This window comes from Fringilla coelebs (genome assembly GCF_963513975.1).
Source record: "Fringilla coelebs genome assembly, chromosome: 9".
Classification (NCBI taxonomy): Eukaryota; Metazoa; Chordata; class Aves; order Passeriformes; family Fringillidae; genus Fringilla; species Fringilla coelebs.
Window position 1 is genome coordinate 8,458,809 of NC_140067.1, and position 14,855 is coordinate 8,473,663.

Below are 14,855 nucleotides of genomic sequence, written 5' to 3' on the forward strand. Positions count from 1 at the left end.
ACATTTGAGACTGGTGAAACTGGAGTTGGGTGTTAAAGGACACTTGGAAAGTTGTTAAACATTGGCAGAGAGCCTCTGGAGGGTTGTCTTAGTGCTGTGCATGTCCACGTAATGGCAGTGGGGTCACAACAGTTCAGGCCATCAACATGAAACAACTCACTTACACCGGAGAATTTCCATCCCATACCACAGCCATGGACACAGCAGGCTGTGGAATTTGCTTTCTGGGTCTTGGGGATTTCTCCACTCACTTTAGACACCTAAGCAGAAGGAGGAGAGGATCTTCCTCACTGATTTAACTCACATGGTCAGAATTCATTGCAGAAAAAGTGGTTTACTGAGCAGGTGAAATTTAGGAGGCAAACGGGTGCTTTGCCCCAGAGGCTGACCTTGCAGCAGCTGCTTTCCCTGCTTGTGCCTGTGTTTATTCAGATAGGAAGAAGAGTCCTGGCCCATCTGTCCCTGTGTGTTCCTGCAGCACAGAGTGATGACAGATGAAATGTAGCAGTAATGCCAAAAAAAATAATAACATTTCAAGCTTCCAAACACATGATAGATGAGAAAATCATGGCAAGAGCCCAGCAAGTGTTGCAGAGTAATGCAAGCTGCCTGGATCCCATCTGACCACACATGTCTTGAGGATGAATGTATATCTGGAAGCATTTAATACAGCTGTCTAACAAATATGTTGCAATACTTATTTAAATTACAGGCTGCTTCCAGTGCAAAATCCCAGGGGAGTTTAGATGGAAATTGCTGGTGCCATCTGACAGTAAATTTGCCTGGAGAGCAGCATGGGTCCTGTGCAGGGACTGCATTCCTGGTTCTGCAGGCCAGCTGCTCTCCCTGCTGGTCCTGACACTTCCAGCATGCCTGGCAGCATCCAAAAAAGTGCCACCATGGAACTGAGACAGACATACACCTTCCTGTGACTGGGCCAGTGACAGTCTGTGGGGAGAGGAATACTGCAGGAGTAGGTGGCATCTTTGCCCTGCTGCTGTCAGAAAACCAAGCCACAGAGAAAAACCCAAAATGTTTTTAACTGAAACCAAAACTGACCCTTGTTGTACAGCCACCACCAGGAGCTCTTGTTACAGTCATTATCTGCAGGTCTGAATCACACAGTTCAAGGTCAGGCCATCACCTTTACAACCACCCTTTCTGCAAAATGTAGGGAAGGATGAAAGGAGGAAATAAACTCTCTGCAGCCTGACTGCCCTTAGAGCAGTGCCATGTAACCAGGTGTTTTTATTATTACCATATCTCTAATACCTGGGAGGGGAAAGGTAGATTTGGGGAATTGCTGTGAGGAATCAGGTTCTAGAAAGAGCTGTCTTGCTCTGGCACTGGGGCACAGTAGTTCCTGGGGCCCTGTGGCAGCCTCAGCCCTGCTCTCCAGTTCAGAAGCAGGGCAGCCATGGGAGATCTGTGATGCAGGACATGGGATGGTGCAGGATGTGGGATGATGCAGGATGCAGGATATGGGATGTGGGATGCAGGATGTGGGATGCAGGCTGGCTGGCATCAGGGAAACTGTGAGCTGGGCTGCCATGTGGGGTGTTATTTAACAGAGTGTCTCTGGTTCCTGGCCTCAGGGGGGGACAGCACTGTCACAGGAGAGGTTTGTGAGCAGATTTTATGCTGGGTTTGGGTGGCTGCAGGGGAAACCAGGCTCTGCTCCCTTCTCGTGCAAAGAAGCCACAAGCACAACTCCAGAGGACAGTGAGAATGCTGCAGGGCATCTTCCCTTTTCCTCTTCAGATAGGAAGAGGCAGTTTTTTAGTGAATCCTAGAAGTCAGGAGGGAGACAATGACTGAACAGGATGAAGACAGGAACAGTCAGGTTTTTCCATCCCAGGGCCAGGAACATTCATATGTTGGATGGTCCAGGTGGGACAGCAGCAGTGCAGCTTTTCCTGTATCCCCAATTCAACCCACTCACAAAAACCAAACCAAACTTGCCCCAGCCCTCTACCACATCCATTATCTCCTCTGGGCTTCTGGAGTATTCATAAAACCAGTCACCAACTTTTTAAACCTCTGCAGATTCTCCAGATAACCTATATCCAGGGCTTTAGAAATCTTAGGGAGCACTTGATGTTGTTCAATCTATATTTACCCAAATGCAATTTAGCAGCTGCCATGTATCTACATGAGGTATGTCAAGTTCCCCTGGTGTGGTCCCCTTTAACCCACTCCCTTTCAGTGGGTACACCATGATTTCAGCCTTTGCTCTTGCTCATTAGATGCTCGTGCTTTAATCTTTCACATTGGAATGCCAAGATTCATCCACTCCTCTTTAGATGCTATTTTCTTCAAATCTTATCTTTGTAAGAAAATTGCATCCAATACAGAGATGTATGGAATTTACTTCTAGAAACTTCAGTTATTTTGATTAAAAATTTTCTCATTTTGCCCTTTAGAGTATGCAAGGTTAGAGTAGATGCTGTTGCTTTTATACTTAAATCTCCAAACAGAGTTGAAGGACACTGTCTCATTTCATCTGCTGAAAGAGACACAAGTGAAAATTTTTTGAGAAATATTTGTGCTTATGCATCCAAGTATGATGTTTGCTGTGATTGCAAGAGCAGGATATTATTGATTCATATTACCTTTTCTGTCTCTCCATGTACAGAACATCCACTGGAGAAATTGCTGCCTGTCAGTCCTTTTTTCTCTCGGTTTTGTGCCATGCCTGTGCCCACTCTTGTGCTTATGGACTCACATTCCATTCACAGCAGCAGTTTTTCAATGTATCAAAATAATTTTGTATCCTGACATGGCCCTCCAAAGAGCTTGTGGTGCCTCAGAGTTTCATAACTTTTGACATTTTGATAAGCACACTCTGCCTCTATCCATTGCATAATTCTGATTTCAGCTCGAGAGCTGCACCTCGTGTCTGAAGAGGGGACAGGCAGCTGGAGCAAGTGGATTTTCTCCTGGGCTGTCCCAGCACACTCCTGCCAACCAGAGCCTGCAGGTGGAGTATGAAGTCAGCTGCTGTCCAACTGCACAGCAGCCTTCTCCCAGCTTTTGGGATTTCACAGTTTGATGTGTGATGTTCTATCCCAATAATGGTTCCTGCAGAGGCACAGCTCACTAGTGTCCTCCAGTGTGCCAACTCTCATCATTTTATCAGCTTAAGAAAATAAAATAATACTAGAAATAAAGAGGAAACCTTGCCCCCTCCCCCAGACACACTTCCTAACTATGAGAACTTTGATTGCTGATTGATTATTAGATCCCTGTTAAAGAGTTGCCCATGGGGGAAATGCTGTGTTGGCTGGAGACCCACAGGCACTTTCCTGGCTTGTCAGGGCAGTCTCTTGCTGCTCGTGGGCTTCCTCTCCATCTTCCATTTCTTAAGGAGTTCTTACACTGCATTTGTGATGAAGCAGGCGAGCATCAGCAATATAAACAACACAGCTGCTGTTTGCAGGAAAAATTACTGGTTTATTAAGACAAAAATTACAGAATATTTTGCAGTTTGGGCATGATTTCAGAGCCCAAACTGGAATCAGTGCTTTCAACAAATCAGAGGCCCACTGAGTGTGAGAAGTGAGGCAGAGGTCTGCCAAGGCTGTCCCCACTGCAGGAGAGGAGGGCTGACCTCTAGGCACTGAGGAAGGTGCTGATGACGGAGCAGGGCTGGAAATGGTCACAGATTTGGCCAGGGCACGAGTGTGAAGGCAGGATTTGGTAAGAAGGAGGCTGGTGGGACCTGCAGATGTTCCCAGACCAGGCCAGGCCCGCTCTTATGGCAGTGCAAGGGGACAGACAGCGTGGCCGTGTCTGGCTGCTCTCAGATCAGTGCCCTGGGGCAGATGGGTCCGTGCAAAGGCATCCCAGCCACCTGGGCCTCGCCTGAAAAGGGCTTTCAGCCGGTGGATGAGGCACAGAAGTCAGGAATCCTCATCCCCAAATCCTGCCCTGCACTTCTACCCCAGAGACACACCGCCCCGTCATCCGCTCGGTGCCTCCCTCTGGTGAAGGCAGGATGTTTGCCAGCATCAGCGGATTTTCTTTAAATACAGGTGGATCCCGTTCTTGGAGCGAAGGATGATCCGAGTTATTTTGAGGGGAGGCGTGGCAGGGTCAGGCAGGAGCTCGAAGCGCAGCAGGGTCAGAGCCAGCGCCACCTTCATCTCATTCATGGCAAACTGCTGCCCGATGCAATTCCTGCAGGGAAAGGGAGCAGCTCAGCCAGCTCCATCCAGTGCTGGGCACAGCAAACCCCACAGCCCATCCCACACAGCTCCATCCAGTGCTGGGCACAGCAAACCCCACAGCTCATCCCAGTGTGGGGCACAGCAAACCCCACAGCCCATCCCAGCCCTCCCACACCAGCACATATCCTCCCCTTCTGCAGCTCAGGGGGCCCCAGGGGCATGGGCTGTGCAGGAGGAATTGAGAGGAACATCAGGAGCTCATTTAATTATTTAACTATGTAATTCTGCAGGGCCAGGACTGTAGGTGGTGGTCTCTGCCCACGACTCCTTCAGGGTTCAGTTCCCTTTACCTCATTCCAGCAGAAAAAGGCAGAAAGGCATGAGAGTGCCTGCCAGAGACATTCTCTGGGGAAAAACGCAGAGGGTCAAACACCTGGAAAATAAGAATATGCAGCAAGAAAAAGTGATTATTTAAAGAACACACTACTGACTGGTTTCTTGAGAAATGTGACACCCCTTAATTTATGAAGAACCCCATAGCAGAGAGAGAATTATTCTCTTCTGCTAACAGGTGAAGGGTACATGGGAAGAGGCACATCACAAAGGGAAAGAATTATTAGGAGATCAAAAGAAAACTCACCAAAGGATCTTTCCATACTTCAGGGTTTCTGTGAATGAGGTAAATGCTTATTGCAGCGACGGTGCCTGGAAAACAATTGAGGAGGAGAAAAGGGCTCACTGACAAAGAAACAACCAACATCTGCACAGGCCTGCCTGAACAGCTGTGCCAAGGAGGATGCAGCTGGTGCCTGAGAGCAGGAGAGGGATGCACAGACCTTCGGGCAGAGTGCGTCCGTCGGGGAAGGTGATGGGCTTGCTGAGCTGCCGGGACACGCCCGGCACGGGCGGGTACAGGCGCAGGCTCTCCTTGATGCACATGGTGCTGTAAGGCATCTTGCCCAGGTCCTCCCTGTGGGGACAGGCAGGCTGAGACCCACACTCTCCCCACTGCCTGTGCTGGGAGCTCCCTTCACCCACAGCCATCCAGCCCCTGAGCAGACTGCAGCAGAACAGAGGGACCCACAATGCCCAGCCACAGCCGGCCAGGGATGCCAGGACACCTCTGAACAGCCTGAACAACCACTGAACGAGCTCAATGCAAAGGGAAAAGTGAAAAGCACATCTGTGATGTCCTGTGGTGAGAAAACAGGAGACAGCAAAGAGCTGTGCTGGTGGCCCAGGCCCATCCATTCTGGATGGCATCCAGGCTGTCCCTTTCAGGGGGGCAGACTTAGCTGAAGGATCTGTGAAGTCCCTGTGCATGCAGCAACCTTTAGCACCCCCAGCTTTGGAGCCTTGAAGACATTGCTCACTTAGAAATGGCAGTGACAGGAAAAGAGTGACCAGCAGAGGAAATGGTGCCCCCTTACCACTGGATTGTGCCCCGGTCCCCCAGGATGCCCTGGATCTCCTCCCTGCAGCGCTGCTGGTGCTCAGGGTGGGTTGCCAGGCAGTAGAAGAGCCAGGAGATGCCGCTGGCTGTCGTGTCGTGGCCCTCAAACATGAAGGTGTCCACCTCAGCACGCAGGTCCTCATCAGACAGTGCAGCTCCATTCTCATCCTAACAGTCCAGAGACACTCTCAGTGGCCCATACACATAAAATTTATATATATATATTACAGTAATCAACACACACACATATATATATATAAAAATATGTAAATATCCCAGTAGAGGCTATTATATTCTTTCAGCTATTGCAAAAGGGGTGTGATGATGCCTGTGGGATACATGTAAACAAAATCAATGTTTGTTTACACTGAATTCAGAGCTCCTTTCCCTTCACTTTTAAATCTCTTTAACCACCACCCCCCAGATTAAACCACCAGGACTACAGAATCCCTCTGCATGCTGTATACCCAAAAAGACACTGCCAACACTTCAGCAATGGAAAATTGGATCACCTTGGCCTCTCTTCGATTGGGTGGGACTGGGCTAATTTTTTTTAATGGCGTGTGCAGTCCTGAGGGTCTCTGGTGGCTTGTGGCACCCCTGCAAAGACTGACTTGCTTTTGCACTCTGTGCCCTGTCACACATACACTTCTTGCCACTCACTTTAGCACACAGCAGAATGTCCAAGAAGTCCAAATGTCTCTTCTTCTGGATCTTTTCAAATTCCTGTTCATCTTTAAGGGATTCCTTTCGCTCGTGGATCACCTTGTCTGGGGCAGAAAGGGCTAAAGGTTCAGCAGGGCCAGGAGATGTCAAGCTGCAAAACTTTGAATGCAAAACTCAAAGCTTTGCCTCTCAAAAACTCATCTCAAACTTTGTGGTTTGAATGCAAACCACACCCAAGGAGATGAGCACTGCTTAGCCCATGATGCATTTGACCTGTGCTTCTGCATCCCAGGCACTTTTGACTTTTTCTGCAGGATGGCAACAAATGCCATGGATATTATAATCCTTTTCTTTGCTCACCATGGACTTCTCAGCCTACTTTACACACCCCTCATGCATTTAAATCACACCTGGCTCGGAATGGAAAATCATTCCTTGCACTGGTGTTGCCTGCAGTGCCCATTCCTTGTCTCACCAGTCTCTGGCCATTTTACAGGAGCATTTCCAGAGGGCAATTCCTTCATTAGTCCGGTTTAATGACCCAGGAGCTGAGAGACCCCTTTGCTTCTTGCCTAGATCAGATCACTACTGCAAACTGATGCCCTGCTTGGACCTCAGCTCTGAGCCTCTGGGCAGGACTCACTGCACAGGCAAGGAGAAAACCTGACTGCCTCTGTGCAAAGTTTTGGGAGAAGATGCCAGCAGGGAATACCTGTGTGCTCATGAGCGATCCTGCAGGCCTTCCTGAACTGAAACCCATGGGGGCTGAGCCAGTAAATGATGTCATTGTGGTAGGGGAAGATGCGGAGGCGCTGGTGCACCATGTGGCAGAGGTCGTAGACAGCCTGGATGTAGGTGTTTTTCCTGGAGAGAGGGGAATAGGAAGCTTGTAAACTTGGGAGCACAGGGACAAGCAATTTGCCCACTTCCCTTCTGAGCTGCAAACTTCCTGCCAGGGTTTGGGGCAGCCAGCACTGACCTGTTGGTCTGGCAGTCGCTGTGACAACTGAAGGCACATTTCATGATGCTATCAAGAGTCATCAGGCTGACGTGCTCAAAGAGCTCCACTGGCTTCCCATCTGCTATCAGCTTCTCCCACTTATCCTAGGGCACAAAGGAGACAGAAATGAGAAGAACAAGGGTCAACTCTGCATGATCTGCAGTCACCCCCTGGTTAAATGAGGGCTCAGATAGAGATACATCCCAGAGAAATTTTTGCTAGTTGCCAGCAAAATCCCAGAGAAGAGAAGTCAAGAGTGGGATGGTTAATATGAGATTTGCCTCAGGCAGCTGCTGTTCTTGGATCCTGGTGGTGGTCAGCCTGGCTACAGCCCATCCTGAGGCAAGAGCACCCTGAAGAAATCCAGGACATGTATTTCTGGGTGATGGGGAGTTACCCAAATCTTTCTTAGGATATAATGTGTTTTTCTCTACAGGAGCAGCATCTGCTGGCATTGGGTTCCACTGGGTGCCTTCTTGAGCACATTTGAGCTTTGTGCCCAAGACGCAAACTTTGGAGCAAGGTTTTTTTCTGTCACATGATCTCTGTGCCAGTGTGTTTTGCCAGCAAGTAATACAGGAGCTCTCGCTCAACTCTTCACATAGGGCACCTCCAGAGAAACTAAATCCTGCCTCTCTTCCACAGCAGACACGAAGTGATGATGAATCCTCTGTCCCCTAGAGGCTGTAAGGAACGAGTGGGCTGAGAAAGGGAGGGGAGGGAGGAGCTCCACAGCATCTGAGCTCTACAGCACCAAACCAGGCTTATGGGGACAGATGCAAGCCCGTAGCACATGCTACGATTGCCACCTGGTGGCACGGGCTCAGACAGCTGGCGTTGTGCACAAGGAACAAGGAACTTCAAACTCCCAGGCACGTCTGAGCCTTGCAAAAGCTCTCCTGGCTCTCCAGCCCCCGGCTCCTGGCTGCTCCCTGGGCCAGTAGGAGGAATCCAGCCAGGACCTATTTGAAGCTGCCAGGGAGGCTGGAGTGAAGGAGGTGAAGGAGAATGAATAGATCCAGCATCCAGACTCCTCCAGTTCATATGCACAATGCCTGGTGCCCTTCTGTAATTCCTACTGCCCAGCAACAGTGGATTGAAGAGCAATGCATTTTCACTGTTTATGAGCCATGGCAGGGATTGCAGTCCAGTCAGGGGTATGTTGACAGCAAATAATACCCTTTAACCTTTGATCACAGTATAGCTCTGCTCCGAACTTTATTTTTGGCAGATTTACCAAAATCCTCCAAATAAAATCCAAAATCTGTGAAATAAGTTACATTTATTTACCTCAATTCTTTATTTAGACAAAGACCTTGTAAAAAGTTGCTGTTGGAACTGAGATCATGCATGGGGTGGCAGTAACATCAGCCCTGAAATCTCAGCCACAGATCCCAAGGCAGTACCACAGACACTGTCATTGCAGGGAGGCTCAACCTGCTCATCCCTCCCAAGGGATGCTCATCCCTTCCAGCTCAAGGGCAGGGATTTGGGGTGACTCAGAACGATTGACCATCAGGACAAAGCGTGTCCTTACAACTACCAGATAAAGAGAACCCTGCTCCAGCATTTACCTCCTCACCAGACAGGATGGGGAAAAGCAAACAGGGCAGAGAGGGGAGCACCGTGAGTCCTACCAGCATCACGTTTGTAGATTCTGCCATCAGGGCCACATACGGCTTCAGGACATCGTAGTGAAACCCTGGGGTCAGGAGTTTTCTGTGCTGGTGCCATTTGGGCCCATGTAAGATCAGCAGCCCATTCCCTGGGGAAACACAGGCAAGGCATGTTTAGCTGGGCACAAGCAGGCTGCTCTCAGCAGTCTGCAGACACAGCCTCAGCCTGCACAGATTGTGATTAAATCTGCTATCTGAGCTGCTGTCAGAGGGTATTTCCAAATGCTGCCATCAGCCACAGGGTTCCCAGAGCTGAGCAAAGTCCTGCTCACCAAAATGGCATGGTGGTGTCCCTGAGAAGAAACACCAAAACTACTGGAAACGAGAAATTCAGAAAGCAGATGTATTTTTCACCAGTCCTCCAATGAATTTAAGCTTCCCCCATCAGCAGTCTTTGCTATTTATGGACATGTAAGTATTTGTACATATGTTGTGTTTGAACTTTCCTTCCTTGAAAATAAATAGAACTACTTGACACCTTTTTCAGTAAATGTAATAATTTCAGGAAGCTTTTAGCTATAATTCCATCAAGGAACAGGTACAATGCTGTTTATTTATAGCATGTTTTTGGCTAACTTCAGAATCATTCCTTGCAGGCAAAGCCTGGGAATACATACCAATCCATGGGACAAGATGTTTATAGCTGATGTTATCCTTGGGATCTGTAAAAAAAAAAAAATAAAGAAAGAGAAAACAAAGTAGGAAATGTTTCAACAGCATGAATCCAGGTTCGCAGCTGAAAGCTCCCTCTCGGCTCTCACTTTTGGGCATGAAGCAAAACCAGTGGCATCCCTGCAGAACTCCCAATATTTCAATGCCAGACAACTTTGTCTCTGCCAGCAGCAATAAAGACATATAAAAGCAGATGCTCAGATTGGAAAAAACAAGAATATTTGTAGTCCAAAGTCTGTGCAGTGTGATAAATGATTAACCCTCTCAGACATTACTGTTCAGCACCTTTTCTTCTTAATGCACTAAAGATACTTCTCTGCAGTAGGAGCCAAAAGTCTGAACCTAGAAAGAAGCTCCCAGGTGTTCTCTGCTTACTGGGATCAGGCACTGAGTAGCTAAATTTCCAAGGAGCACTTGAGGAAGACTGATTTTCCAGCAATGGATTTGGAGTCAGGTCAGCCCTGCAGCCCTGTGCCTAAAGCACCTAGGGCACAGCATGAAGGAGTGGTGTCTCTCCATGCCTTCAGGTGATTTCTCCAAGAAAACCTCTCTCTGAAACTCTGCCTTGCTGTAAATTTTGAGGCTGGCATGGGAAATCTGCAGGCTGGGGTTGTTGTTCCCCAGCTGAAGCCAAAATCTCTCACCTCCTCTGTTCAACAGAACCTTGGCATAGTCAGGATCAGTGATAACCAGGAATGCTGAGAAACTCCCAAACCACATAGGGTGAGCAAGAGGATACTTCTGGGTCCAGAGCTCTACCTTGTCCAGCACCTCTTCCTCATTGAGAAACTGGTTAATGAGAAGAAAAAAGAGAAAGATTATACAGATTTGGAGGAAAAAAAATTATATCTATAATCTCCCAATACACTGTCTTAAAAGCTCATTGTCTTTCTCAGCACAAAACCAGGTAAGGATAAACAAGGTGTTTTTCATCCATGTTTGCAAAGCACGGGAAGTAGAGATGTTTGCTTTTTTTAAAGCTCCTATAAAATAATTCTTCCTTATCGCTTGACCTTTTAAGCTAGAGAACATCCTTGGGCACCGTGGTGGTGCCTGTCAGCTCATATGTGTCATCTGCTCTTTTTCCATGGCCACCCCATAGAAGACAGATGTGCCCCAGACAGCATCTGCATTTTGCAGCATGCAACTACATTCTCATTTGCACATGGCTAAGCAATTAGCACCCTACAGCTGGAAGAAAATAGAGCAGCCAACAGCATCACTGCTAGCCCCAGTGCAGCTGTGGGAAACCACAGCCCCCTCCAGTGATTTCAGTGGAGAAGGCCAGTGTCCAGGAAAAATTGAACAGAATTAGTGCAAAGTCACCAATGGATTGTACAGAGAAGGGAACACTGGTTAATAACAATACATTAAGAGTTCATTGATTTCTGGGAATTGAATTTTACAGGCAATGTAGAGCTGGTGCTCCTGGAAAGATTTATCTCCTGTCCTTGGAAGCTGCAATCTGAGGAGCAGCATGAGCACCAGCTTCCATATCAGCAGCAGCGGCAGGTTCACTCCCAAGTTATCTCTGCTTTATTGCTTTTACAGCTGATGTTGTTGTGTACAGCAAATAGACAAAAAACAAGTGGAAAGATCTACAATCACAGGCAGAGGAAGAAAATCACAGAGACAAAACCATGTAAGATTCTTTTCTTTGAGGAGAAGCTGCTCTGGGCCAATATGCAGGAGGAAGGATTTTGGTAAGCTGGGTCTGACATAGCTGCTGCTGCTTTGACTTGAAGATTAATTAAATCAGCATACTAGTGCAGAAATCAGCCTCAAAGTCACCCTATTGGCTGTATCAAGTGAATATTTGCTCAGTTGCTTTAGTGCTGAGTTAGCTCAGCTCAGCTTTTAGTCTGGCTGGTGTTTCTTGACCCAGGACATGGCTCATACTCAAATAATCACCTACATCAAATATTCAGCCACATGTGGCTTGTTTTGGAGAGGATACTCCTGCGTCATGAGGTGTGTGCTAGGGCCATGTACAGGTTCAGCTCCAAGACTGAGTTCCCCCTTCCTCACAAGCTGGGGTGTCCCTGCAGCACATCCCATGTGTCTCCCACATTCAGCAGAATTATGAACTACAAAAAGTTATTACAGAAAGCTTAACTTTGTTCACTCACGGTCAAGATTTTGAACTTAATAAATAGAACCCTCAATTTCTCTGACTTCAGGGATCAAGTTTTGGAGCAAAAGGAGGCAGCTCTCCTCAGCACCCACCTCTTCAGCAAATGCCAGCAGAAGCAGTGCTTGGCACAGTGTCTTTAGCTAAGTGACACCTGGACATGTGAAAGTCCTTGTGATACAGCTGCCTGTGCTTCTCCTGTTGTAAATCACAAAAAATGTAATGGAAAGTAACTGGGAGATGCTGAGCAAGTCTCACTTGCAGGAGTCCTAATCCTAGAAGCCTTTGCATCCAACCTTGTTATGGAGCAGCAATTTAGCTTGTGCTATCAAGAACCACCCCTGTGCTGGCAGAGGATTGAAAGGGTTTATTTGAGAGGAGAGGTTACCCTCAAGGTGAGCAACCTGCTGCACCAACTATTCCTGGAGCAGAGGGGGTAAAGTTCTGTGAGCTGCAGAGGAATAGAAAGCTCTCACGCCTTAGTCACGACTCCAGTTACCCAGCTCTGCATGAAAGACCATTACTTCTACTTCTTCTTCCCCTGGGGCTTGAAAAGAAAAGTATAAACCCTGCTTGGGTCTAAGAAAGAAAGGTAATTGCCTGATCTCATGCTGAAATGCAAGTTTTGAAATGGATCCAACACTAAAAGCATCCAGGAAGAGGCTTAAGGGCACTTTTAATGACTACACACTGATCGCAAATGAAAGAGAGGAGGCAGGAGCTGAAATCTGAGCATGAGGGTGTGCTGCGTGCAGCCAGAGGGGGCTGGCTCCTCGCCACACGGGCAGAAGTGGGCAAAGGGCTGCCCAGGGACTGACACCCTCCCTGGGCCAGCAGGGCAGTGACCCTGCCCTCCTCTGCTTCCCACCAACCCCGGCCATGGGGAGTCAGTTTGGTCAGCTCAGGGCTGGCAGTCTGGGCTTAAATAAGTCGTGCTGCTGCAGTGAGACTGACAGCTCTACACAACCTCTTCCTGATATCTTAATGTCGTTTCTATGGAGTGATTTGGATAAGCAGAGACTAATACCCAGAGAATGCTTTAAAACAAGGTGATGTATTCCCAGGAGATCCACCCAAAGCATGACAAATACATCTGAGATTTTAAACTGGCCTGGATCAAAACTGGGAAACAATCAGTTAAATCAGCAGAACAGGAAATGTAGGCACACTCCCTGAATACAGCTCACAGGTCCTTCTTGAGGTGTGTGCAAACTGTGTATTCAGTGTGTGCCCAGAGCATTGCCAGTTTCTTTGCTTGCCTGATGAACTGTAAGGCTTTGGGGAATTTAGCAGCGTTAATCAGCAAATTATTAAATCTTCAAAAAAGGAATTCTCATACAAATGTTATCTGAGGTAAAAGTTGAGGCACAAGCAACCTAGGCATGATGACAGCAAGTGATTGGCACAAATGCTTAAATTTCCTCCCAGGATAAATAGTCACAACTAACAAACAGAAAAACATACTTTATTTAATTGCAGTTTTAAAGTCTAACTGGCAGTGTAACAAAGCTCTGAACTGGCCCATCTTCATGCTTACATTGCCAAAAGACTGCTTGTCCTGTCCAGCACAGTAAAACTGGCACTGTGCTTGGCCTCACTGACAAGTCCTGTGAGGTCTGCTCCTGATTTCTCAGACCCTTTTCAGGGTGCCAGCTATTTAATGTGCTACAGAGGTGGCCAGGACAGGACATCAGCAGAGCCCAGTAGAGGGCAAGGTGATTTTAGGCAGCCTTTAGCACATATGGAAAAACCTTTTGCATCAGGCAAACTCATGAGGCTGCTGCTGAGTTGTGAAAATCTGTTTGCCAAGTCATCCATGGTGATGTGTGTGGGCAAGTGCATACCTCAGGGAATAATCATCCCTGACACCAGTGACCAGAACCAGGCTCGCCTGTGTACATGGGTTTAGTTACTCATGACCTTAATGCAATTATACGAAGATCCACGGGCCCTGTGCTGGATGCAATGCCTGTGATGTGTTTTGAGGCTGAAAAGTGGCTCAGAACAATCAGTTGTCAGGTTCACCTGGCCACGAGGCCGATGCAAGCTGCCAGGGCAGAGATAGTGCCTCTGGATAACGGGAGCAGCAAGCATCTGATCAGCTCGGCGCCGCAGGGAGAGCTGCAGCGGCCCTGCCCTGGCTGTCAGAGGAACAGAGAGGTGACACTGGAGCCTGTCCCGGGACAGAGCAGCGCGGCTCGGCTGCCTCCAGCCAGCTCTCAGCCCAGCGTGACCTTGCCTATGCCACACCGTGTTACCACTCTTTACTGGCGAGCCAGCCACCACCCTTTTCCGCCGTGCAGTCTCAGCCTGCGGAGCTCTGCGTGAGCTCATCACAGGCAGGGAAAGCACCCTGGTCTGGCTGGGAAAAGGGATGCCCACCTCTTACCCGACCAGCAATTCTCCCGGATCACGGGGACAAGTCCCACCAGCATCACTCCCACACGCCCCTCGGAAAGCTGCTCCCCGCATTCCCCCCGCTCCCGGCAGCGCAGACCCGGCTCTCCCCCACCTCGTGGACGTGGCCGAGGAGCCAGTGGGTCGGGTGCCCGGGGAAGTCGGCCAGCGCCCGCAGCAGCTCCCGCCGCCGGTGGAACAGCTGGATGGCTTTCAGCAGCACGCAGGTCAGGCAGAACACGGCGGCCAGGTGCAGAACCCTGGAGACATCCACGCCCAGCCACAGGAGCTTCATGGTCCCGGTGAGAGCCGCCAGCCGCCGCCTCCGGTGTCCCCCAGCGCCCCGGCGGCACCGGCCGCGGCAGCCAATGCGGGGCGGAGAGGCAGGTCCAGAGTCCGAGCGGCTGCCAAATCACGGCAGCGCTTGTTGGGAGGGAAGGGAAAGGGAGCATCCCGCGGGAACGCTCCGCTCGCCGCCGCACGGGCTGGGAGCTGCTGCCCGCCCCGAGTCCCCGCCGCCGGCACGGGCTGGCTCCGCGCCGGGACCCCAGGCTGAAGAGAGAGGGAAAGACCGTACCCTGGGATTGCTCCTCCCGAGGTCTTCATCACCTGTTCCTGCCTCACGAGCTTTCACCCTTATCTCCACCCATTCCCATCCCGCATCCCGGCGGGCAGCTCCCGCTCTCCTTTT

General features: G+C 49.2%; 1 protein-coding gene across 1 annotated transcript; it reads right to left on the reverse strand.

The window, feature by feature from the left end:
- Positions 1-3,527: 3,527 nt before the first annotated feature.
- LOC311156746 (cytochrome P450 4A4-like) lies at positions 3,528-14,507 on the reverse strand. The gene is made up of 12 exons (XM_084210966.1): positions 14,280-14,507; positions 10,281-10,425; positions 9,582-9,626; positions 8,926-9,053; positions 7,268-7,392; positions 7,001-7,152; positions 6,286-6,392; positions 5,600-5,790; positions 5,006-5,139; positions 4,810-4,874; positions 4,520-4,602; positions 3,528-4,179 (listed from the first exon to the last, which is right to left on the reverse strand). The coding sequence occupies exons 1-12, from the start codon at positions 14,457-14,459 to the stop codon at positions 4,011-4,013; spliced, it is 1,524 nt and encodes a 507-aa protein (XP_084067092.1). The 5' UTR covers positions 14,460-14,507; the 3' UTR covers positions 3,528-4,010.
- Between the last annotated feature and the right edge of the window lie 348 nt (positions 14,508-14,855).